Raw genomic sequence first — 26,736 nt, 5'->3', positions numbered from 1 at the left:
TCTAGAATACAAAATTATTGACATCATACTTCAGCGGTTTGATGCAGCTGAAGCTTGACTTTGCGATGGCCCAGTGCCATACTTTTTAAAACTAACAGCGCAGATCGCATAACGTCAAGGAACTTTTGTAAAACCGCAGCCTCTTAAATGATAGTTTAGGTTCTTGGATCATAAAAAGGAACGGTTTTGTAGCGTTTGGATAATTATTAACAGTGACTTAGTCTACTGATGTTGTTGCACAATGATTGAATGAAACCATCAAAACAAATCCGTCAGGGTTGGTAAACACAGCAGTCAGTAAGTGCTTTTCTGGACCAGTAGCCTCCCCTATTGACACTGTCCGCATCTGTGTTGCTCTTGTAAATGAAATGTTGAAATTTGGATGGCCATCTCCATCTTACAAGGCAGTTTTGGATGTCATAACTCTCTCTAATACTGCCTGGTAATGATGATGATGACCCCCTGCAAGCATCATAGAGTCAACACATAACACACAAACACAATCCCGTTTAGCACTGCATTTTCTTAGTCCTTGAGCCAGTGTGTAGTAACATCTTATGAGTTGCTGGTAGCTTTGAGTACTATTCTAAGGGTTGTGTAGACTTATATATGCTCTGAGTTGGATATAGATAGATATAGTTATGTGCTTTTGATATTCACTTTCTCTGGCTTCCAGGACACATCTTACCTGACAGTGCTCGGCTGTACACAGATGTTCTAACACTGTCTGGTAATGATGTTCCCTGAAAGACCTTCAAACAACCACATCAACACTGTAGCATACCTGAAGCAGGAAGCATTTGCTGTTTGTAAATAGTTTTTGGTACATTTTCTGGTCAATGCTATATGTTTAATAGTGAGGCCCTTGTATGGCATTGTCATAGTTCAGCTGTAGACTCCAAATCAGGTGATCTCCAGTTTACAGTACAGCACATGAAAATATGGATGCTGTAGTAGGGTAGTTATTTTTAAAGGACTACATAGGTGAATAATAAGATGATGGAACAACTGGCTGGAGGAAGCAACCAGAACAGGTGGCACACACTAGACAGTGAAGGCTGACAGAGATAGTCCCATAGGAAAAGAGATTGACGCTGTCTGTGGTGAACACCTTCTGCCTAACCCCCCTTTTGTGATAGGTAGTTCCTTCCTACCTCCTGCCTTTTGTGTAGATGTTCCACCCCACCCAGTAGTTAAAGAATACCAGTGAAATTACTGTTGCAGTAGGAGCCACTTCCTCTACCCCTCCCCCAGTCGGAGCTGAGCCTGTGCTTTAGTTGGCTTGTGATTGGTCCAGCGCTACTGTACCTGCGTGGCATATTGTGTAGCTGACACCTGAGATCTGTGTGAGAAAAATAAACACAACAATCTCTATTGCTCTCCTACTCTCATGCTCTCTCTCTCTCTCTCTCTCTCTCTCTCTCTCTCTCTCTCTCTCTCTCTCTCTCTCTATTCTCTTTTATAACTCTCAACCAATTGGCCTGTTTTTCTATTCAACACACTATTTTTCAAGGAAAAGTGAAGGGAGACGAGGAACTAGGCGGCTCCCACCTGGTACTCTACCCTGCACCTTAGCTGTACATAGAGTCATTGAAAACTGGTAACATTAATGTTTACATACTGTTTTACCCACTCTATATGTATATACTGTATTTTAGTCATGGATCATCCTATATAACTACTGTTGCACGCATCTTTTCTATTCATATGCTGTCTAACACACTACATTATATGCATACTGTATACAGTACCAGTCAAAAGTTTAGACACACCTACTCATTCAAGGATTTTTCTTTTTCTACATTGTAAAATAATAATGAAGACATCCAAACTATGAAATAACACACATGGAATCATGTAGTGACCAAAAAAATATTAAAGTGTTATTTGAGATTCTTCAATGTAGCCACTCACAGGTTTGCACACTCTTGGCATACTCTCAACCAGCTTCATGACGTAGTCACCTGGAATGCATTTAAGTTAACAGGTGTTCCTTGTTAAAAGTTAATTTGTGGAATTTCTTTACTTCTTAATGCGATTGAGATAATGTTGTGTTGTGATAAGGTAGGGGTGGTGTACAGAAGTTAGCCCTATTTGGTGAAAGACCAAGTCCATATTATGGCAAGAACAGCTCAAATAAGCAAAGTAAAACGACAGTCCATCGTTACTTTAAGACACGAAGGTCTGTCCATGCAGAAAATTTCAAGAACTTTGAAAGTTTCTTCAGGCACAGTCGCAAAAACCATCAAGTGCTATGATGGTACTGGCTCTCATGAGGACCGCCACAGGAAAGGAAGACCCAGAGTTTCCTCTGATGCAGAGGATAAATTCATTAGAGTTACCAACCTCAGATTGCAGCCCAAATAAATGCTTCACAGAGTTCAAGTAACAGACACATCTCAACATCAACTGTTCAGAGGAGACTGCATGAATCAGGTCTTCATGGTGGAATTGCTGCAAAGAAACCACTACTAATGGACACCAATACTACTGGACACCAATAATAAGAAGAGACTTGCTTGGGCCAAGGAACATGAGCAATGGACATTAGACTGGTGTAAATCTGTCCTTTGGTCTGATGAGTGCAAATAAGAGATTTTTGTTTCCAACCACAGTGTCTTTGTGAGACGCAGAGTAGGTGAACAGATGATCTCCGCATGTGTGGTTCCCGCCGTGAAGCATGGAGCAGGAGGTGTGGGGGTCTTTGCTGGTGACACTGTCAGTGATTTATTTAGAACTCAAGGCACACTTAACCAGTGTGCCTTGAGAGAATGGCTGAGAGAATGCCAAGAGTGTGCAAAGCTGTCATCAAGGCAAAGGGTGGCTACTTTGAATAATCTAAAATCTAAAATACTTTTTTGGTTACTACATTATTCCATGTCTGTTATTTCCTAGTTTTGATGTCTTCACTATTATTCTACAATGTAGAAGATATATAAAAATAAAGAAAAACCTTTGAATGAGTAGGTGTGTCCAAACATTTGACTGGTACTGTATATATTTATATTCCAGTCTTTGACATAGAAACTTCTGATATTTCTTAATTTCTTTTTTTTTCTGGATAATGTGTATATTGTTTTGTTATTTTGCATTCTGCTGCATCTACAATAATTTCTGCAAATCTGTGTATGCGGCCAATAAACTTTGATTTGAAAATGTATGCACGGATGACTGTAGTTCGCTTTGGATAAAAGAGTCTGCTCAATGGCATATTTTATGATATTATAATTTGAATCATTTTATCAGACTGTGTGTTCTCAAACAATAGGTTGACTGTACAAGTCAATGGACAACAGAGATAAAAGCAGAAGGTGATTGAGGTGTTTCAAAGGTGATATTTGTCAAGGGCTGTACTTCTGAGTTCTGGTTTAACACACAAATTTCGAATCACCCCTTTGCGTACTCATTCTGTTCTCTGAAATTGTAGGCCAATTACATAATTCATTTGCATGTCCTTTTAAAGTTCAAATTATTGAAAGATTGTGTCATCTTGCCCTTTGACATGTTTTGCTCCACTGATAAACTATTAACTCTGATAGATTTGTACATTTTTCACCACTGGTACCTTGATGATGTATTTCTATCAACTATTCCAATTCTCCAACATTTCTGTCTTCTGTCTTCACAGCTTGTCTGTCATCAAGCTGCTGTAGCTCCAAAGACCCTGGCTACTTTCCTCTGATGCTCCTACCTAAACCTTGTAATTGTCGTCTTACCAGACAAGTTTAGATCTAGCTACTCTGTCTAATACTGTCTGGTAATGCCGTCCATTACAAGGTGTCTCATCGCTCTTTCTCTGTCAGTCTCTTGGACAATCCTGTACAAATGAACTGGTATCGGGTCATGTGATGTTTTTTCGCCCCTCAATGATTTCTCCAATTACTGGCTTAGAATGTTTAATTGCAGGTCCATTTTTTTGGTGGAATTATGTAATTGTATGTAAAATATTTGCTAACAGTATTTTGTTGATTATATTAATAAAGGTCATCAACGTTCTTTTGTGCTTTTCATTATCATATGAATCATTATAAACAGCATGAGCGAGCACCCACGAATTCACACCCACCCACCCACAAACACATACACACACGCACACACTGAGCAACTCACACACACATATATTATTAAGCAATAATGCCAGAAGGGGTGTGGAATATGGCCATTATACCACAGCTAAGGGCTGTTCTTATGCACAACGCAACGCAGAGTGCCTGGACACAGCCCTTAGCCTTGGTATATTGGCCATATATCACAAACCACTGAGGTGCCTTGTTGCTATTATAAACTGGATACTAACGTAATTAGAGCAGTAAAAATAAATGTTTTGTTATACCCTTGTGGTATAAGGTCTGATATACCACGGCTGTCAGCCAATCATCATTCAGGGCTCTAACCACCCAGTTTATAATTGCTGATGAAGCATGATTACACCAACTAGAACAGACTGATGCTGCCACACATGAAGCATAGATGGGAGTCTCCATTTTTTTAATATATATATCTACCACTAAAAAAAAGCTTATATCTTCAGTCGTTGTACTATGCTTTTTGTGCACTAGGTGGCGGTAAAGTTCCATTCTGAACTCAACAATAAAAAAAATGCATTTCCGGCACAGTGCACATACGGGGGTTACTTCCGGTTTCTACCACAGTAGCCGTTAGACAGTTTTTCATTGATACAGCGCACAACATTCGCTACTTTGCAGTTTTAGTATATTTATTTATACAATTACTCTAGGTTTGTTAAGTCACCATGTCGGGAATACCACCAGATACCTGGCAGCCACCCACAGTGAGCCTGGAGACAACGTAAGTTATCATAGCTTGCTAGCCTAACTAACCTTAGCTAAATGTTTTGAGTGAATGAATAGCTAACGTTAGCTAGTTAGCTAACTCGTTCGGAGTTACGCAAATCATGTTTTTCGAATACCAAATGCTGTCCATTGGTTAATTTAATATCCGATGGAAAATGAATGCTCCATCTTAGCAACATGTCATGCCCTCTCTTGTTTTCCAGAATGGGTACAATTGCAGTGGAACTATACTGGAGACATGCTCCCAAAACCTGCAAAAACTTTTCTGAGTTGGCCAGGAGAGGTTACTATAACAACACAAAGTTTCATCGTATCATCAAGGACTTCATGGTGCAGGGAGGAGACCCCACAGGAACAGGTGAGACAGAGACAGACACACACACAGATATACACACACTAACATAGATGAGGCCTGGAGAAATTCTTCAGAATGCCACTTGTTCCACTGCCAGGCTTTTGTCTTCCTGAGCATGAATCACCTGTTCACTTTCTTTTTAGATGCATTCAGAATGTTCCAGGGAGACAGAAAAGAAGAGTCACTAACTCAAATGATGACTAAATCTGTTGATGTCAACATCAGATTCTTACTCCCTGTAATGTGTGTTGCTTATAGGTCGTGGCGGTGCCTCCATATTTGGCAAAGAGTTTGAAGATGAACTTCACCCTGACCTGAAATTCACAGGTAACAATAGTCTCACAGTAATGAAATGGAAAAAAACATATCATAGTACCAAAATGTAGTATTTTTATGGTGCTTTCTACTGCTCTCTTATGGTGCTCTCTCCCTAGGTGCAGGGATCCTAGCGATGGCCAATGCAGGACCAGATACAAACGGAAGCCAGTTCTTCCTGACCCTGGGGCCTACTCAGTGGTTGGATGGGAAGCACAGTATCTTTGGGAGGGTATGCCAAGGTATGGCAGTGGTCAACCGCGTCGGCATGGTGGAAACAAACACACAAGACCGACCTGCCGATGACATAAAAATCCTCAGGACGACTGTACCCAACTGAGATGCATTCATACAACCAAGGGCTACATTTTTTATTTGTACATTCATTTTGTCATGATTTTTTTTGTAATAAATGCCTTTGAATTAATTTTGGTATTCTCAAATCAATAATGTAACCATTGTCATAATCACTTAAATTGTTGTGGGTGTGTGGGTAAAATCACTGGGCAAGGCCCACCCCCATCTTTTTAAAATTTGTATTACCATATTACAACCTATATGTTGTGATAATTGTGTTTGTTTGCTCTATAAGCTGTTGGTTCATATGCCTTGCAAACGTATTGGCCTAAGGCCGAGACAATAAGACGCAGTGGCAGAATAAATTCATCCACACCTATGTTTCATCATAAATCCGGAGAGCAACCTCTGTTACATGACTTACAGCATGGTCAAGCAAGTGAATGCTTCCAACATACTGCATGCCTCCACTATTCCAGCAACCACTTCAACATCATCAAATCACCTATGCTTAGTCTACAACTAAATGATTCCAAAAACAATTTAGGGCAATCAAAGTAAGCTAAATATGATGTAGCTGGCCATGATTCTGACTTCTCTGTGCGTATGTGCGTGCACGTGTTTGTGCAAGTAGAAAAAACATGCTGTTGACGAAGCAGTCTGACTGTAGTTAACATTAGCCTACTACATCTGGCTACATATCGAACTTCCATCCTCTCAAGCCAGGGGCACAATGTATGAATTAATGGTTGGATCAGATTTGACGTTATTGGCCAGTAGGGAGAATTAAGTAAAACCACAAGTCCAAATCCCTATTTCCATCCATGTCTAATTTAGGGAACTAGCAACCAGAGGACAACAACACAAGGCTACAATTCAGGTTTTATTTTCTGTCATGCGTTTTGCTCTCGATGTGACTTTAGTGAATCCAAATCCAAACTGGCTTCCCTTGACACTTTTTTTGTGATGCGCCTGGACCATTCATTACAACCTTGATTGGCTATTATTTTATACTTTTTTATCAAGTTGTGATAATTGTCAGTTGGCCTACACATACAGATTTGCTGTTTCGCTCCCTCGGATACCTTCTCTGGTGATATAGTACATTCAGCCTCTTGCAAACTGAAAGAAAATTATGAAGCACAGAGACGAAAGATACATTATTTTATTTTTCTGAATTGTTTTATTGGTCAATTTTGAATACACGCCACTGTGGGTGACATGGTCGGAGTGACAAACTTGAAATAAAGCTGTGAGCAGCAATGAACGGGGTTCACAGTATGACTGAAAGGACACAAGATCAGTTGGATAACAAAGTAAGAACTCTATCATGTAGGAACTATCTTCGTTTATGTGCAATCATGAGTCTAAAAACAAAATGTAGTGAATCTGAAGTTTGGTTCATGAGGAGAAGGTTATTGCAGATTATTTTGCATGAATCGTTTCCTTATTTTTTGAGATATAAAAACCTGAATAACCAGTTTCATCATAAAAACATCACCTCAGCACGATGCTGCCACCACCGTGCTTCAATGTTCCTCTGTAGCGTTTTCCTTGATGGCCTATGACTTACAGTGCTTGGGGATGCCTTTTGTGTTTGCTTATTTTTTTCAAGCAATGGCTTTTTTCCTGGTCAATCTGTGGAGTGTACGGCTTAAAGTGGTCCTATGGACATTCCAATCTCTGCTGTGGAGATTTGTTGCTATTAATGCTCCTTGCCTTGTCTGTGAGTTTTGGTGGGCGGCCCTCTCTTGGCAGGTTTGTTGTGGTGCCATATTCAATTTTTTAATCATGGATTTAATGGTGCTACGTGGGATGTTCAAAGTTTCTGATATTTTTTTATTTTTTATAACCCAACCCTGATCTGTACTTCTCCACAACTTTGTCTCTGACCTGTTTGGAGAGCTCCTTGGTCTTCGTGGTGCCGCTTGCTTGGTGGTGCCCCTTGCTTAGTGATGTTGCAGACTCTGGGGCCTTTCAGAACAGGTGTATATATACTGAGATCCTGTGACAGATTGTGTCTAATTATGTGACTTCTGAAGGTAATTGGTTGCACCAAATCTTACTTAGGGGCTTCATAGCAATGGAGGTGAATACATATGCACGCACCATTTTTCCATTGTAATTTTTTGGGGGAATTTTTTGTAACAAGGTATTTTTTTGATTTCACTTCTCAAATTTGGATGTCCATTGCAAATAAAAATCTATTTTAATTACAGGTTGTAATGCAAAAAAATAGGAAAAATGCCAAGGGGGATGAATACTTTTGCAAGGCACTGTTACTCAGCCATATTTTCTCAAACTAATGAGCCTATATTCCAAATTTGGTGTCGTTTGGTCCTATAGTTCATGAGGAAGAATTCTATATATTTTGCGTATGTGCTAATATGCATCTATGTGGCCATCTTTGAATGCATCAAAGTTATTTTCACAAACTCTTTAGGGACGATTGTGATGAGTCCAAATACCAAATTTGGAGTGAATCTGACTTTTAGTCTATCAGAAGAATATTTTTTTTTTCTGATTGTTTTAAGCATTAGCATTACAGTTTTTAAAAAGGGGAATAGTTCATTTTACAATTTTTTTAACGATTTCAATGTCAAACTTAACATGGTAATCATGGTAATGTCTTTGATGACACTTAAATGTTTCAAGTAGATAGGCCACTGTGAAGTTAATTTACAACGGATTTAAATGGACACGTCAAATCGTATTTCCTGATTTATCAGTTTCTCAGCCATGTCTTAACCAATCAAATTGAGGCAAATTTGTTTGACATGAGGAAAGACACCTACATACAAAGTTTTAAGTCTAGGTCGAACGGGGCGGCGGATATGAGGATGTGAGACTGCTTTTAACAGTGCCAACTATAGGCCAATCGGTGGCATTCTTTTAGAACAATTTTCTCATGGCCTCTAGTTTTTGTGTGCAAATCTAGAAAACAAAGTTATCAATCTAGGTTATTATCTAGGCTTGAGTTATTTGACCATGTCAGCTTAGCTGAGAACCCCTAAATATGCCTGCTGTTTCTTATCTGATGCTTGCAGATAACTCTCATCCTATAACTTGAACAGACTACCTCTGGAGGGAGACAAACAACAAAGCATACTGTAGGCCTTCTATTTCATTGGATGGTTATGTGACATAAGAAATAGCCAACTCTTGTGGACACAGATAGGATGTTTTGGTTATAATGTTTGGTAATCTCCCTATAGCTTAAGACACGTTTCCCCAAGTGGCATTTTTTTTTTTTTTTAGCCCCACAAGTTTTCTGAGCAAATATTATATCATTATATATTATATCTGTTTGGGGTTCTTGCGGTCAATTTGCAGTCTACAAATTATTTGTAATTATGTTCCACCCCCCCGACCATATGCTCAAGAAAAAATCGTCCTGCGGCTAAATCTAGTTGATGATCCCTAGTTTAAGGGTTATCCAAGTTCACCTGGCACCTGCCCTTAGCAGGGTTTCGACTACTCATTTACTGGCTCCCACGGTTCATTGCATAAGATGCCAAACTTGCGTGCCAATTTGACAAAGGACCAAATTCACTGAAACGTTTTGTAACATCTAAAAGGTCCCTTATACAACCTTGGAAATCTGCCAATTTAGGAGGATTTTATGGATCCTGATTTTGTCCGTAGGCTATATTATAAATCAAATCAAATCAAATCAAATTTTATTTGTCACATACACATGGTTAGCAGATGTTAATGCGAGTGTAGCGAAATGCTTGTGCTTCTAGTTCCGACAATGCAGTAATAACAAGTAATCTAACTAACAATTCCAAAACTACTGTCTTGTACACAGTGTAAGGGGATAAAGAATATGTACATAAGGATATATGAATGAGTGATGGTACAGAGCAGCATAGGCAAGATACAGTAGATGGTATCGAGTACAGTATGTACAAATGAGATGAGTATGTAAACAAAGTGGCATAGTTTAAAGTGGCTAGTGATACATGTATTACATAAGGATACAGTTGATGATATAGAGTACAGTATATACGTATGCATATGAGATGAATAATGTAAGGTAAGTAACATTATATAAGGTAGCATTGTTTAAAGTGGCTAGTGATATATTTACATCATTTCCCATCAATTCCCATTATTAAAGTGGCTGGAGTTGAGTCAGTGTCAGTGTGTTGGCAGCAGCCACTCAGTGTTAGTGGTGGCTGTTTAACAGTCTGATGGCCTTGAGATAGAAGCTGTTTTTCAGTCTCTCGGTCCCAGCTTTGATGCACCTGTACTGACCTCGCCTTCTGGATGATAGCGGGGTGAACAGGCAGTGGCTCGGGTGGTTGATGTCCTTGATGATCTTTATGGCCTTCCTGTGACATCGGGTGGTGTAGGTGTCCTGGAGGGCAGGTAGTTTGCCCCCGGTGATGCGTTGTGCAGACCTCACTACCCTCTGGAGAGCCTTACGGTTGAGGGCGGTGCAGTTGCCATACCAGGCGGTGATACAGCCCGCCAGGATGCTCTCGATTGTGCATCTGTAGAAGTTTGTGAGTGCTTTTGGTGACAAGCCGAATTTCTTCAGCCTCCTGAGGTTGAAGAGGCGCTGCTGCGCCTTCTTCACGATGCTGTCTGTGTGAGTGGACCAATTCAGTTTGTCTGTGATGTGTATGCCGAGGAACTTAAAACTTGCTACCCTCTCCACCACTGTTCCATCGATGTGGATAGGGGGGTGTTCCCTCTGCTGTTTCCTGAAGTCCACAATCATCTCCTTAGTTTTGTTGACGTTGAGTGTGAGGTTATTTTCCTGACACCACACTCCGAGGGCCCTCACCTCCTCCCTGTAGGCCGTCTCGTCATTGTTGGTAATCAAGCCTACCACTGTTGTGTCGTCCGCAAACTTGATGATTGAGTTGGAGGCGTGCGTGGCCACGCAGTCGTGGGTGAACAGGGAGTACAGGAGAGGGCTCAGAACGCACCCTTGTGGGGCCCCAGTGTTGAGGATCAGCGGGGAGGAGATGTTGTTGCCTACGCTCACCACCTGGGGGCGGCCCGTCAGGAAGTCCAGTACCCAGTTGCACAGGGCGGGGTCGAGACCCAGGGTCTCGAGCTTGATGACGAGCTTGGAGGGTACTATGGTGTTGAATGCCGAGCTGTAGTCGATGAACAGCATTCTCACATAGGTATTCCTCTTGTCCAGATGGGTTAGGGCAGTGTGCAGTGTGGTTGAGATTGCATCGTCTGTGGACCTATTTGGGCGGTAAGCAAATTGGAGTGGGTCTAGGGTCAAAGACAGAACATGTCCTAAGAGATAACATTTCTTTAATCATGACATTTTCAATTATCATTTTTAGCATTCAATGTGTAAGCAAATTTGGATCGGTTACAGGAAGGTATAAGGAAGTAATACCGAAGACAAGATTCCAACATTAGTAGGAGACCACTGCCATATCTGTAACTCATCATAATGAATCTGAAGTAGAGTTTCTCCATGAGCAAGCAAATCTTATATAACTGAATTAATTGTTAACAGGTTTTTTGACAAAGTAGAGAGGAGAAGTTGGTTTTCACAGCCTGCCGTCGACTTTACATGACTTAATCATGCCAGGAGATGAAGCAAGGCTGAAATGTATCATGGGGCTGTACACACCTACAACATTAAACACAAATCCTCCATTAACACAAATGTCTCCATAACAAAAAAAAAATCCATATTTTAACTAAATTGATTTGTGGCCGCCCCTCACTTTTTTCGCTGACCTTAGCTGTTCTCTGGGAGATAAAGCGGTGCATCACTGTTACACCAAACTCACTCAACTCAGAAAAGTGCTATCTTCTTCTAATCAGTTGAGCGAACACATTTTTGTTAAGTCCACCAGACCAAACAGATGTGTTATGAAACATTCCCCTTTGTCCTCTTCAAGCAGAGGTCTGGATCAGAGTTGGGGTTAATGGGTTTGAATTGGAATGCCGACTGCGAGCCAGGCCTAATCGCCCAACATCAGTGGCCGTCCTCACTAATACTCTTGTGACTGAATGGAAGCAAGTCCCCACAGCAATGTTCCAACATCTAGTGGAAAGCCTTCCCAAAATAGTGGAGGAGGCTGTTATAGCAGCAAAGGGGGGACCAACTCCAATTTAATGTCCATGATTTTGGAATGAGATGTTTGACGAGCAGGTGTCTTCATACTTTTGGTCATGTAGTGTATTTATGTCAAACTCTTTTCAATTTTGGCATTTTCAATTCAAATCCCTTCCTCAATTGAAATACTTCAATTCAAATTGACCCCAACCCTGGTCTGTATAGCATATTGTAGGCTATATGATACATAGGCCTACATCCCACCAGACACTCTTACTGACAGTTGGGGCTGCTTTGCGTGACGTGTTGCCTCTACCTTCTTGTCCTTTGTGCTGTTGTCTGTGCCCAATAATGTTTGTACCCTGTTTTGTGCTGCTGCCATGTTGTGCCGCTACCATGTTGTTGTCCTATTGTGTTGCTACCATGCTGTGTTGTCATGTGTGGTGCCATGCTATGTTGTTGTCTTAGGTTTCTCTTTAAGTTACAAAAATAAACAAGAATAGACAAAAAAAGGGCTGGTTTCATGGACACAGAACAAGCCTTGTCCTGGATACTATGTTGTTGTCTTAGGTCTCTTTTTATATAGTGCTGTGTTGTCTCTCTTGTCGCGATGTGTGTTTTGTCCTATATTTTAATGAAACGTATTTGTATTTTTAATCCTAGCCCCCGTCCCCGCAGGAGGCCTTTTCGTAGGCCATCATTGTTTATAAGAATTTGTTCTTAACTGTCTTGCCTAGTTAAATAAAGGTAAAATAAATACAAATAAGGAGTAAGAAGGATCAGTGTTCTGTTTAAAAGTATTTTATTACAGAAACGTTAACAAAAATATCTTGTAAAACAGTATTAGATAAAATAGAACATTTCTACATAAGTTGATATTAAGAGATATAGGTAACTGCTAAAATAAAGGAAACACCAACATAAAGTTTCTTAATAGGGCGTTGGGCCACCATGAGCCACCATCACAACTTCAATTCGCATCAGCATAGATTCTACAAGTGTCTTGAAATCTATTAGAGGGATGCAACACCATTCTTCCACAAGAAATTCTATAATTTGGTATTTTGTTGATGGTTGTGGAAAACGCTGTCTCAGGTACCAGTCCAGAATCTCCCATAAGTGTTCGATTGGGTTGAGATCTGGTGACTGAGACACACAAACACACTTTAAACCCCTCTTTGCTCCTTTGAGACCCCTCAAGTCAGAGATCTCTCCTTCTAGCCATGGTAGAATGACGGGATGTTTTTAATTGCTTAATTAATTCAGGAACCACACCTGTGTGAAAGCAACTGCTTTCAATTGACCTTGTATCCCCCATTTATCCCTTGAGTGTTTCCTTTCTTTTGGCAGTTACCTGTATATACAATGTTCCAGGTGTACTTGTTGACTTTCAAAAAATACATCAAAACCCCTGCTGTGGTAGATTTGTATTGCACGACCAACACCTCAGCAAGATACAACATGATACAGACATCAGAAATGGATTTGAAGTTAAACAGTAGACTACAATGCATTATCTTTTTGTGACCAAATTACACACAGGGGTTTATAACATTATTCTTTAGAATTAGATCCTGAGGTTGTTCATTTTGTTTGTTCAAATAAGAATAGTTCATTACAAATGGGGTGATTGCATGTCAATTTACCCGGTAAAATAAAAGGTACACGTCAACGACTTGGATTGATGAACTACTGTATACTGAGTGTATGCACAGATTAAGCCTAATCCTGGACTAAAAAACATGTTCAATGGAGATTCTCTGTGTGTGGGAAACCGGCCCAAAATGTTAAGGTGATCTAGGTGTAGCTATTTTATGATTGGTCTTCAACCCACTAATCATTTCAATCTTAAGAAAAATATGTTTCTATGATTTCACACATTATGTTATAGATATTAAGTTGATTAAGCTAAATAAAACTATGATATTACACTCACTATACATCATACTGCAGTTGAAACCTAATACCCCACATTACTCAAGCACAACTCTGAGCAGCTACATGAACTATATAAAACACAAAGCCCCCAAAAACTCTTAATATATATACAGTGGCGAGACAAAGTATGTGAACCATTTGGAAATACCTGGATTTCTGCATAAATTGGTCATAAAATGTCATCTGATCTTCATCTAGGTCACAACAATAGACAAACACAGTCTGCTTAAACTAATAACACACAAACAATTATACGTTTTCATGTCTTTATTGAACACACCGTGTAAACATTCACAGTGCAGGGTGGAAAAAGTATGTGAACCCTTGGATTTAATAAATGGTTGACCCTTCTTTGGCAGCAATAACCTCAACCAAACGTTTTCTGTAGTTGCGGATCAGATCTGCACAAAAGTCAGGAGGAATTTTGGACCATTCCTCTTTACAAAACTGTTTCAGTTCAGCAATATTCTTGGGATGTCTGGTGTGAACTGCTCTCTTGAGGTCATGCCACAATATCTCAATCGGGTTGAGTCCTGACCTCAACCCAATTGAGACTGGGCCAGTCCAGAATGCATATTTTCTTCTGTTGAAACCATTCTGTTGTTGATTTACTTCTGTGTTTTGGGTCGTTGTCCTGTTGCATCACCCAACTTCTGTTGAGCTTAAATTGGCGGACAGGTAACCTAACTTTCTCCTGCAAAATGTCTTGATAAACTTGGGAATTTATTTTTCCGTCGATGATAGCAAGCTGTCCAGGCCCTGAGGCAGCAAAGCAGCCCCAAACTATGATGCTCCTTCCACCATACTTTACAGTTGGGATGAGGTTTTGATGTTGGTGTGCTGTGACTTTTTTCTCCACACATAGTGTTGTGTGTTCCTTTCAAACAACGCAACTGTAGTTTCATCTGTCCACAGAATATTTTGCAAGTAGCACTGTGGAACATCCAGGTGTACTTTTGCAAACTTCAGATGTACAGCAATGTTTTTTTTGGACAGCAGTGGCTTCTTCCGTGGTGTCCTCCCCTGAACACCATTCTTGTTTAGTGTTTTACGTATCAAAGACTCATCAACAGAGATGTTAGCATGTTCCAGAGATTTCTGTAAGTCTTTAGCTGACACTTAACCTCATTGAGCATTCTACACTGTGCTCTTGCAGTCATTTTTGCAGGTCAGCCACTCCTAGGGAGAGTAGCAACAGTGCCAAACTTTCTCCATTTATATACCATTTGTCTTGCACATCAAGGCTTTATGCAAGTCAACAATTCTTAGGTCTACTGAGATCTCTTTTGTTCGAGGCATGGTTCACATCAGCCAATGATTCTTGTGAATAGCAAACTCAAATTACGTGTGTTTTTTTATAGGGCAAGGCAGCTCTAACCAACATCTCATCTCCTCTCTTTGATTCGACTCCAGGTTTTTTTCATTTTACCTTTATTTAACTAGGCAAGACAGTTAAGAACAAATTCTTATTTTCAATGACGGCCTAGGAACAGTGGGTTAACTGCTTTGTTCAGGTGCAGAACGAGAGATGTGTACCTTGTCAGCTCAGGGATTCGAACTTGCAACCTTTCGGTTACTAATAAAACACTCAAACTACTAGGCTACCCTGCCACCAGGTTAGCTGACTCCTGACTCCAATTAGCTTTTGGAGAAGTCATTAGCCTAGGGGTTCACATGCTTTTTCCAACATACACTGTGAACGTTTAAATGATGCATTCAATATAGACAAAAAAATACAATAATTTGAGTGTTATTAGTTTAAGCACACTATGTTTGTCTATTATTGTAACTTAGATGAAGATCAGATCAAATGTGATGACCAATTTATGCAGAAATCCAGGTATTTCCAAAGGGATCACATACGTTTTCTTGACACTGTGTGTGTGCATCTATATATATATATTTTTTTTAAGTTACAAAAATAGACAACAAAAAAAGGCTGGTTTCCCGGACACATATTAAGCCTTGTCCTGGACGAAAAATCATGGTCTCAGTCCCACTAGGCTTAATCTGTGTCTGGGAAACCAGCCCCAAAACTAGTAGTAGAACAGTCAGTCTATAGATTATTGCTGTATGTCTTCTCATCGTCAGTAACATGGTCCAGAGCATAAAGACCTACCATCTCCTCCTTCATCATCATAGGAAGGTCATCTGCTGGCCGACAGATTGTCTGGAGGCGCTTGGGAGCAAAGTGGTCTCAAAGTAAGTATAATCAATGTGCTACAAAAGTATTCTTACAAATCTCAGAATAGTGCATAAACTCTATGCTAGAGATGAAAGATCCAGATGAAAGGTCCCAGCCTTTCCGATTAGATTAATTTTATTTAGCTTTTCTATTTGACATTTTCTAGATTGTTAACTTTGTAAATATGACCAAGAGCAACAACAAGAATATGAATTTGATGCAATCATTCACACTTTTAAATGTTCCAGGGAAAACTTCCCATCATACTGACCTGCCAGAAAGTCCCTTTGCCCCAGTACAATTTGTAGACCATGGTGATGGGGATGAGAGATAAGGAGGACATAGCCAAGAACCAGCCTAGCCAGTAGGCCCACCATGGGTACAAATATGTGTTGTTGAACTTCAAAGGGCTGTACTTCAGCAGGGAAAATACAAAGGTTCCCTTGAAGAGAGAAAGGAAGATGGCAGAAATATGTTGTTTCATTGTTGTTTTGATTATGCCTTGCCATTGATAGACAGCAGAACGTTTTGTAAGCATAATTTCAGTTGTATCCATTAAAACAAAGAATGAAATAATGATAAAAATGGACTGGGTTTAAACTCACTGTGCAGATAGTAGGGGTAATGTAGAGCCAACAATACTTGACCAGGGAGGAGGGCCTATAGCCAATCATATCCTCAATGTTGTCACAGAAGCGTTCAGCACCTTCGAAAGAGACAGACATGTTACAGGATGTAACGTGTACGCCAAGAATTGGGAAGCAAGTACAGGGAGTGTATTTAATAAAGGTTACATGGAACAAAACAAGAAACATGAGTAGCGTACATACATGAAACATATAAACAGAAACAATAACGCCTGAGGAAAGAACCAAAGGGAGTGACAGATATAGACAAGGTAATCAGGAAGGTGATGGAGTCCAGATGAGTCTCATGAGGCACAGGTGCTCGTAACGATGGTGACATGTGTGTGTAATTATGAGTAAACTGGTGACAATGAGCGCCAGAGAGGAGTGGGAGTAGACGTGACAGTACCTCCTCCCTGAGGAACCCGACGAGCCGGATGATGCGCAAGAACCCGCAGAGCCAGCGCCGCCTCAGCCGGCACGAGGTGCGTGAACCCGCAGAGCCTGCACGAGGCGCGTGAACCCGCAGAGCCGGCACGAGGCGCGTGAACCCGCAGAGCCGGCTGAGGCGCGAGAACCCGCAGAGCCGGCACGAGGCGAGTGAACCCGCAGAGCCAGCACGAGGCGTGTGAACCCGCAGAGCCGGCTGAGGAGCGAGAACCCGCAGAGCCGGCTGAGGCTTTCCTTTGGTGAGGCATTATTCTGTAACGTGTATGCTAAGAATCGGGAAGCAACTACAGGGAGTGCAAATGTTATAATAAATGGAAACTAGTACAAAACAAGAAACACGAAATGTGTACAGACATGAAACCGAGTCAGCAATGCCTGGGTAATGAACCAAAGGGAGTGACTGATATAGGGGAGGTAATCAGGAAGGTGATGGAGTCCAGGTGAGTCTCATGAAGCGCAGGTGCGCGTAACAATGGTGGCAGGTCAAATCAAATCAAATCAAATCAAATGTATTTATATAGCCCTTCGTACATCAGCTGATATCTCAAAGTGCTGTACAGAAACCCAGCCTAAAACCCCAAACAGCAAGCAATGCAGGTGTAGAAGCACGGTGGCTAGGAAAAACTCCCTAGGCAGGTGTGAGTAATGATGAGTAAACTGGCGACAACTAGCACCAGAGAGGAGGAGCGGGAGTAGACGTGACAGAAGCCCACTTTAAATTGTATCTTTTTAACTAGCTCTTCCGTATGTTTTTTTAAACGTTAGATCTTTATCAATCCAAATGCCCAGCTAGTTCTTCACGTTTGGCTGAGAAATCGCCCGGAAATTGCAGTCACGAAAACTCCGAAAAATATTCAAAATTAGCTCCATAATATCGACAGAAACATGGCAAACGTTGTTTATAATTAATCCTCAAGGTGTTTTTCAAATATCTATTGGATAATATATCCACCGGGACAATTGGTTTTTCAGTAGGACCAATTGGAATAATGGCTACCTCTGTATTTTACGCGAGAATCACTCTGAGAGCATCAGGTGACCACTTGCGCAATGTAGCCGCTTACAGGTATTCTTCAACATAAATGCGTAAAACTGCGTCACAATGCTGTAGACACCTTGGGGAATGCGGAGAAAAAGTAATCTGGTTGATAGCCCATTCACTGCTCAATAGGGACGCATTGGAACGCAGCGCTTTCAAAACATGAGGCACTTTCCGGATTGGATTTTTCTCAGGCTTTCGCCTGCAATATCAGTTCTGTTATGCTCACAGACAATATTTTTAAAGTTTTGGAAACTTTAGAGTGTTTTCTATCCTAAGCTGTCAATTATATGCATATTCTAGCATATTCCAAAAATGAAAATACCTCCCCCTAGTCACAAAAGGTTAAGACATGAAGGTCAGTCAATACGGAACCATTTTAAGAACTTTGAAACCATCAAGCGCTATGATGATGAAACTGGCTCTCATCAGGACCGCCACAGGAATGGAAGACCCAGAGTTAACTCTGCTGCAAAGGATACATTTATTAGAGTTACCAATCTCAGAAATTAAATGCTTCACAGAGTTCAGGTAACAGATACATCAACATCAACTGTTCAGAGGGGACTGTGTGAATTGCTGCAAAGAAGACTACTAAAGGACACCAATAATAAGAGACTTGCTTGGGCTAAGAAACACGTGCTTCTACACCTGCATTGCTTGCTGTTTGGGGTTTTAGGCTGAGTTTCTGTACAGCACTTTGATACATCAGCTGATGTAAGAAGGGCTTTATAAATACATTTGAATGATGGACATTAGACCAGTGGATATTTGTACTTTGGTCTAATGAGTCCAAATTGGAGATTTTTGGTTCCAACCGCTGTATCTTTGTGAGACGCAGTGTGGGTGAACGGATTACATAGATTGTATTTTATTTGTGTATTTGCCACCGTAAAGCATGGAGGAGGTGTGGAGGTGCATTGCTGGTAACGCTGTCTGTGATTTATTTAGAATTCAAGGCACACTTAACAAGCATGGCTACCACAGCATTCTGCAGCAATATGCCATCCCATCTGTTTTGGGCTTAGTGGGACTATCATTTGTTTTTCAACTTGACAATGACCAAACAAACCTCCAGACTGTGTAAGGGCTATTTTACCAAGAAGGAGAGTGATGGAGTGCTGCATTAGTTGACCTGGCCTCCACAATCCCCGACCTCAACCAAATTGAAATGTTTTGGGATGATTCGGACAGCAGAGTGAAGGAAAAGCAGCCAACAAGTGCTCAGCATACATGGGAACTCCTTCAAGACTGCTGGAAAAGCATTCCAGGTGAAACAGGTTGAGAGAATGTCAAGAGTGTGCAAAGCTGTCGTCGAGGCAAAGAGTGGCTATTTGAAGAATCTCAAATAAAAAATACATTTTGATTTGTTTAACACTTTTTAGTTTACTACATGATTCCATGTGTTATTTCGTAGTTTTGATGTCTTCACTACTATTCTACAATGCATAAAATAGTACAAATAAAGAAAAACCCTATGTGATCTAAAACTTTTGACTGGTAGTGTATATTTCATTTTGCCTGCATTAAGTACACGTTGTAAATCAACAAGGCCTTTCTGTAATGTAACAAAATAAGATTGCAGCTGTAACATAGCTTGATCAACAGTAGGCGCAATGGCATACATAACCATATCGTCTGCATACAATATTACAGGATTCAATAGATAGTCCCAAAACCAATCCTTGTGGTACTGTCACGTTCTGACCTTTTTCCTTTGTTTTTTATTTATTTAGTATGGTCAGGGCGTGAGTTGGGTGGGCAGTCTATGTTTGTTTTTCTATGATTTGGGGAGTTGTATGTTTCGGCCTAGTATGGTTCTCAATCAGAGGCAGATGTCATTAGTTGTCTCTGATTGAGAATCATACTTAGGTAGCCTGGGTTGCACTGTTTGTTTGTGGGTGATTGTCTATGTTTAGTGGCTTGTGTCAGCACAGGTCTCATTTGTGGCTTCACGGTCGTTATTTGTTTATTGTTTTTGTATTCAGTGTTCAGTGCTTTCTTTTATTAAATACTCATCATGAACACATACCACGCCGCATTTTGGTCCATCCTTTAACAATATCTACATGTACATACTACCACAATAAACCCGACTGTATGTAGCCTTGCTACTTTTATAGCCTTGCTACTGTGTATAGCCTCGCTACTGTTATTTTTCACTGTCTTTTTACTGTTATTTTTATTTCTTTACTTACCTATTGTTCATCTAATATATTTTTTGCACTATTGGTTAGAGCCTGTAAGTAAGCACTTCACTGTAAGGTCTACACTTGTAGTATTCGGCGCACGTGACAAATAAACTTGGATTTGATCATTGCATGATGCAAAAAATGCAAGGGAGTTCAAGGACCTTGTTTTAACAAAGTTAACCATTTTCACTGTAGTGTCCAAAATGTCTTTCAAGCTGTCAGGCATTCCCTTGGCAGAAAGAGCCTCTCGGTGGATGCTGCAGTGTACCCAAGTGGCGTCGGGAGCAAATGCTTGCACGCGCGTTACCATTCCACTGTGTCTCCCTGTCATGGCTTTTGAGCCATCAGTACAGATACCAACACATCTTGACCACCAAAGTCCATTTGATGTCACAAAGCTGTCCAGTACATAAAAAATATCCTCTCACGTTTTCCTGGTTTCCAATGGTTTGCAGAAGAGGATGTCATCCTTAATTGATCCCCCAAAAACGTAAAGGACATATACCAAGAGCTGTGCCAGGCCCACCATGGTCTCTTGACTCAGCTGTAATGCATATAATTCACTGGCTTGTATGTGAAGCAGTAATTGTTTCAAAACATCTCCTGCCATATCACTGATGCGTCTTGAAACAATGTTGTTTGATAAAGGCATTGTCTGTATAGTTTCTTGGGCCTTTTCCCCCAGCATTGTCCCAACCATATCCGCAGCAGCAGGAAGAATTAAGTCCTCCACAATAGTATGGGGTAGCTCACCATATAAGACGCTTCTAGCCCCTTCTTATTAATGGTATCTGTTGCTTTTATACATGTCTTACTACTTGAAAGTCATATTTATTCTCGCTCAAAAAACTCCCGTGGCTTGTTTTTACATTCTCATGTTTCGTTTCTAAATGTCTGTGCAAGAGTGAAGGTTTCCCGTGAAAGAGTAACAGTTAATGTGATTGGATGTTAATTATTTGACTAGGCTACCTGTATTTGACATTGTTTTGTTATTTCGCTGAACACTAGATGGTTTAATTTTATTTCTGTCAGTGAAAAGAGGCTACTCAGGCAAGAAAGAAAAAAACACTGGATAGCCCCACTGAAAAATATAAATGTACTGTTTGAAAATGTGATTCATATTTTTATTTGGCGTACCCCGATGGCCTTGTGCGTACCCCGTACCCCAGTTTGGGAATACCTGATATAGGGGACAGATCAGAGTGGCAGCAAGTCAAACCTGTAATGGTTGAGTGGCTGGCCTTGTCCTTTTGATCTGTTTGTCCCTGTAGTCACTGTCAGTTTAGAAGCCTTTGTTAAGGCCTGCAAGTGATATAAAACACCAAATATCAGTTGGTATGCTGTAATATATAGTTACATACTCACTATTAGCAATTCCTTAATATTTTTTCAATACAATTCAACAAGAACATACTGTATTATTGTTTTGCTGTATATTTAATGCTGCATACTATAAATTATGGTGCATTGTAGAAAAGTATTGTGGGAGGGGAAAGAATCGCTGGCTTATTAACATATTTTAAGGCGTGCCTTGAAAGTGGCTATATTTGTTCCACCCGGTTAGTGAGAGTCCTGTATCAATTTAAGTGATATGTGTTAGTAGTTCCCTAACAATTAAAAATGTATATACGGGCCAGATCAGACTGGCAGTGGGTCTTAAAACCTCTACAGGATCGGTGGGTCCCCCGCGGGACGGTTGAGTTAAAGTAGGATAATGTGATCAGTCTAAAACTTTGCACATACACTGCTGCCATCTAGTGGCCAAAAATCTAAATGGTGCCTTGGCTGGAATAATACATTTTGGTCTTTCTCTTGCATTTCAAAGATGATGGTACAAAAAAAATATACAAAAAATACATTATTTTTTTGTATTATCATTTACCAGATCTAATGTGTTATATTCTCCTACATTAATTTAACATTTCCACAAACTTCTAAGTGTTTCCTTTCAAATGATATCAAAAATATGCATTTCCTTGCTTCAGGTCCTGAGCTACAGGCAGTTAGATTTGGGTATGTCATTTTAGGGGAAAATGAAAAAAAAGGGTTCAATCCTTAAGAGGATTTATTAAACCTATAATGGTTGAATATTCAACCACGTCCATTTAATCTGTTTTACCCTGTAATCACGGACAGTTTGGAAGCCTTTGTTTAGGCCTCTAGAAGCGCATGTTATATAAAACACCTAGTATTAATATGCTGTAATATACAAATGCCTAGCAGCCAACCTACTTGCTCCAATCCCTTGTAATCAGGTGTTGGAACCAGTTCAGGGAACAGAATTTAAAAACAGAAAATAATATTTGAGGAACAGAGTTAGAACCGGGAACGAAAGTGATCTATATATTTCTGGAACAGAACCGTTATTTTAAAAGCATGGGAACCGGTTAACAACGTTCTTTTACGTTACAAGCCTTTTTTTCCAGTCCCACAAAAATTGCAACAAACGCCTATGCAAGCCCTCACTCTGTCACTCAAACGTCTTCTAGTGTCTGCCTGCCAGCTGGAAATCTTTGCCAGTGTGTGTGTGTGTAAACTACCTGGCCCTCCCTCTCCGAAGCATCGCTTACTATAGCCAACTGACGACATTACAAGTGTGATTCAAAAATTAGGAAGATAAATGTTTAAATAGAGAAGAATGGATTAACATTTTCAATGCTAGTTTTTTTTTTCAAGGATACTATAATTATCATGTTCCACATTGGATTTACAGATTTACAGAAAGGTAAGTTGTAAGTTGGTAAGAAAGGTAAGGTAAGTTGTGTTTATATTCTAGTGCTGCTCTGCACACACAAGATTGTTAGCTCTGATCCAACGTTAAGCCAAATCTCTCAAGTTCAAAGACATTCAAAATTCCTTCATAGAAGCCTAATTCCAGTAAATCATGTCATAACAAGATGCCCAGCACTTCAAGCCAAGCCTCCTCCTCCACCCTCTCTCCCTACTCGCAAAATTTCAGTCGCATCTCGCACCCTACACTTGTCTGTCCATAGTGACTGACAGCACAGTGCAGTGTGTGTGTTTGTTTGTCATTATGATTTAATTAAACCATGCTGTTACGGCAAAAGACAATTTGCTCTTAACGACTTCCCTATGAAGATTAAATCGCTTAACCACTCCATAGAAAGCTGCTCGATCCGCACTGATTGGTGAGGTAATTTAATGTTGAGCTAAATGTAAAAAAAAATCAATGTCAGAGGTTTCAAAAGGAACAGAAAAGAACGATAAAAAGCAATACCTTTTTTTGGTCGAACCATTTCAGAACTTTATTTTGCTGTTCGGAACAGTGCAATGAAAAAAACATGTTACGAATTATAATTTGTATTATATGTTACGAATTTTCTAAACGTACAACATGTTACGTATTTGCAAAACGTATGGTATGTTATGAATTCTAGCTATGTGGCTAACTTTAGCTAGTATAGGAGTTAGGTTAAAGGGTTAAGGTTAGGGTTAGGAGAAAGGGTTAGTACACTCCGTGTACAATTGAATATGGGATGGAAAAGATTTGATTACATTTCTACGTGGAATCTTCCACATACTTTCATCATATATATACAGTGCCTTGCGAAAGTATTTGGCCCCCTTGAACTTTGCGACCTTTTGCCACATTTCAGGCTTCAAACATAAAGATATAAAACTGTATTTTTTTTGTGAAGAATCAACAACAAGTGGGACACAATCATGAAGTGGAACGACATTTATTGGATATTTCAAACTTTTTTAACAAATCAAAAACTGAAAAATTGGGCGTGCAAAATTATTCCCCTTAAGTTAATACTTTGTAGCGCCACCTTTTGCTGCGATTACAGCTGTAAGTCGCTTGGGGTATGTCTCTATCAGTTTTGCACATCGAGAGACTGAAATTTTTCCCATTCCTCCTTGCAAAACAGCTCGAGCTCAGTGAGGTTGGATGGAGAGCATTTGTGAACAGCAGTTTTCAGTTCTTTCCACAGATTCTCGATTGGATTCAGGTCTGGACTTTGACTTGGCCATTCTAACACCTGGATATGTTTATTTTTGAACCATTCCATTGTAGATTTTGCTTTATGTTTTGGATCATTGTCTTGTTGGAAGAGAAATCTCCGTCCCAGTCTCAGGTCTTTTGCAGACTCCATCAGGTTTTCTTCCAGAATGGTCCTGTATTTGGCTCCATCCATCTTCCCATCAATTTTAACCATGTCCCTGCTGAAGAAAAGCAGGCCCAAACCATGATGCTGCCACCACCATGTTTGACAGTGGGGATGGTGTGTTCAGGGTGATGAGCTGTGTTGCTTTTACGCCAAACATAACGTTTTGCATTGTTGCCAAAAAGTTCAATTTTGGTTTCATCTGACCAGAGCACCTTCTTCCACATGTTTGGTGTGTCTCCCAGGTGGCTTGTGGCAAACTTTAAACAACACTTTTTATGGATATCTTTAAGAAATGGCTTTCTTCTTGCCACTCTTCCATAAAGGCCAGATTTGTGCAATATATACAACTGATTGTTGTCCTATGGACAGAGTCTCCCACCTCAGCTGTAGATCTCTGCAGTTCATCCAGAGTGATCATGGGCCTCTTAGCTGCATCTCTGATCAGTCTTCTCCTTGTATGAGCTGAAAGTTTAGAGGGACGGCCAGGTCTTGGTAGATTTGCAGTGGTCTGATACACAGTGCTCCTTGGGATGTTTAAAGCTTGGGAAATCTTTTTGTATCCAAATCCGGCTTTAAACTTCTTCACAACAGTATCTCGGACCTGCCTGATGTGTTCCTTGTTCTTCATGATGCTCTCTGCGCTTTTAACGGACCTCTGAGACTATCACAGTGCAGGTGCATTTATACGGAGACTTGATAACACAGGTGGATTGTATTTATCATCATTAGTCATTTAGGTTAACATTGGATCATTCAGAGATCCTCACTGAACTTCTGGAGACAGTTTGCTGCACTGAAAGTAAAGGGGCTGAATAATTTTGCACGCCCAATTTTTCAGTTTTTGATTTGTTAAAAAAGTTTGAAATATCCAATAAATGTCGTTCCACTTCATGATTGTGTCCCACTTGTTGTTGATTCTTCACAAAAAAATACAGTTTTATATCTTTATGTTTGAAGCCTGAAATGTGTCAAAAGGTCGCAAAGTTCAAGGGGGCCGAATACTTTCGCAAGGCACTGTATATAGTTCTGATGATTATGTTGAAATTAACCTGTTAGTCAGGTTAACCTCTTTGATCTCTAGGGGCGCTATTTCATTTTTGGATAAAAAACGTTCCCGTTTTAAGCGCGATATTTTGTCACGGAAAGATGCTCGACTATGAATATTCATATTCAGTTTTTGAAAGAAAACACTCTGAAGTTTCAGAATCTGCAAAGATATTGTCTGTAAGTGCCCCAGAACTCATTCTACAGGCGAAACCAAGATGATGCGTCAACCAGGAAATTAGCAGAATCTCTGAAGCTCTGTTTTCCATTGTCTCCTTATATGGCTGTGATTGCGCAAGGAATGAGCCTACACTTTCTGTCGTTCCCCCAAGGTGTTAGCAGCATTGTGACGTATTTGTAGGCATATCATTGGAAGATTGACCATAAGAGACTACATTTTCCAAGTGTCCGCCTGGTGTCCTGCGTGGAATTCGGTGCGCAAACGCCAGCTGCTTGTACTTTTCCATTTGATTGAGGGGAGAAACCATGCTTCCACGAACGATATATCATTGAAGAGATATGTGAAAAACACCTTGAGGATTGATTCTAAACCACGTTTGCCATGTTTTCAGTCGATATTATGGAGTTAATTTGGAAAAAAGTTCGCGTTTTGAGGACTGAATTTTCGTTTTTTTTTTGGTAGCCAAATGTGATGTAGAAAACAGAGCTATTTCGAATTCACAAATAATCTTTTTTGGAAAAACTGAGCATCTGCTATCTAACTGAGAGTCTCCTCATTGAAAACATCCGAAGTTCTTCAAAGGTAAATGATTTTATTTGAAGGCTTTTATGTTTTTGTTGAAATCTTGCGTGCTGGATGCTAACGCTAATGCTAACGCTAAATGCTACGCTAGCTAGCCACTTTTACACAAATGATTGTTTTCCTATGGTTGAGAAGCACATTTTGAAAATCTGAGATGACAGTGTTGTTTACAAAAGGCTAAGCTTGAGAGATGGCATATTTATTTCATTTCATTTGCGATTTTCATGAATAGTTAACGTTGCGTTATGGTAATGAGCTTAGGTCTGTAAATAGAATCCCGGATCCGGGTTTGGTAGACGCAACAGGTTAAGTCAATGTATTCAAGTTTAATTTTTACCCTTATTTCAATGTTTACAATGCTGGTTGAAATGAGATGAAAACAGTACTGGTTGATGACTAAAATCTGATGTATTTTCCACGTTGATTCCATATCACAATACGTTGACCAATTACTTTGAAACAACGTTGATTCAACCAGTGTCTGCTCAGTGGGTATCCTGTGTCACGTCTACTCCAGCTCCTCCTCTCTGGCGTTCGTTGCC

At 40.2% G+C, this 26,736-nt stretch overlaps 2 protein-coding genes and 1 long non-coding RNA gene across 3 annotated transcripts in view; 2 read left to right on the top strand and 1 right to left on the bottom strand.

The window, feature by feature from the left end:
- The first annotated feature begins 714 nt into the window (after positions 1–714).
- On the top strand, positions 715–3,996 carry LOC139369768 (uncharacterized). Its single transcript, XR_011627065.1, has 2 exons — positions 715–1,600; positions 2,616–3,996. It is a non-coding gene; the product is annotated as an uncharacterized lncRNA (long non-coding RNA).
- A 640-nt stretch (positions 3,997–4,636) lies between these two features.
- Positions 4,637–5,911, top strand: LOC139369767 (peptidylprolyl isomerase (cyclophilin)-like 1). The gene is made up of 4 exons (XM_071109030.1): positions 4,637–4,809; positions 5,018–5,172; positions 5,428–5,496; positions 5,604–5,911. Exons 1-4 carry the CDS (start codon positions 4,754–4,756, stop codon positions 5,822–5,824), a joined length of 501 nt encoding a protein of 166 aa, XP_070965131.1. The 5' UTR covers positions 4,637–4,753; the 3' UTR covers positions 5,825–5,911.
- A 9,730-nt stretch (positions 5,912–15,641) lies between these two features.
- LOC139370908 (solute carrier family 6 member 11a) overlaps positions 15,642–26,736 on the bottom strand; it is a 30,863-nt gene continuing 19,768 nt past the window's right edge. The window contains exons 12-14 of the mRNA XM_071110786.1: positions 16,553–16,653; positions 16,219–16,389; positions 15,642–15,941 (exon numbers count right to left, since the gene is read on the bottom strand). Coding sequence (XP_070966887.1) covers positions 15,819–15,941; positions 16,219–16,389; positions 16,553–16,653 — 395 coding nt within the window. The 3' untranslated portion in view covers positions 15,642–15,818. The remainder of the gene's footprint in view (positions 15,942–16,218; positions 16,390–16,552; positions 16,654–26,736) is intronic.

Source organism: Oncorhynchus clarkii, chromosome 17 (assembly GCF_045791955.1).
Source record: "Oncorhynchus clarkii lewisi isolate Uvic-CL-2024 chromosome 17, UVic_Ocla_1.0, whole genome shotgun sequence".
Lineage (NCBI taxonomy): Eukaryota > Metazoa > Chordata > Actinopteri > Salmoniformes > Salmonidae > Oncorhynchus > Oncorhynchus clarkii.
Note: the sequence above shows the minus strand (reverse complement) of the source record. Positions and strands in the feature narration are given on the sequence as shown.

Coding starts and splice junctions, on each gene's coding strand:
- LOC139369767 (XM_071109030.1), top strand. CDS start 4,754: ATGTCGGGAATACCACCAGATACCTGGCAGCCACCCACAGTGAGCCTG. Junction 4,810..5,017: donor ACAGTGAGCCTGGAGACAAC/GTAAGTTATCAT, acceptor CTTGTTTTCCAG/AATGGGTACAATTGCAGTGG. Junction 5,497..5,603: donor CCCTGACCTGAAATTCACAG/GTAACAATAGTC, acceptor CTCTCTCCCTAG/GTGCAGGGATCCTAGCGATG.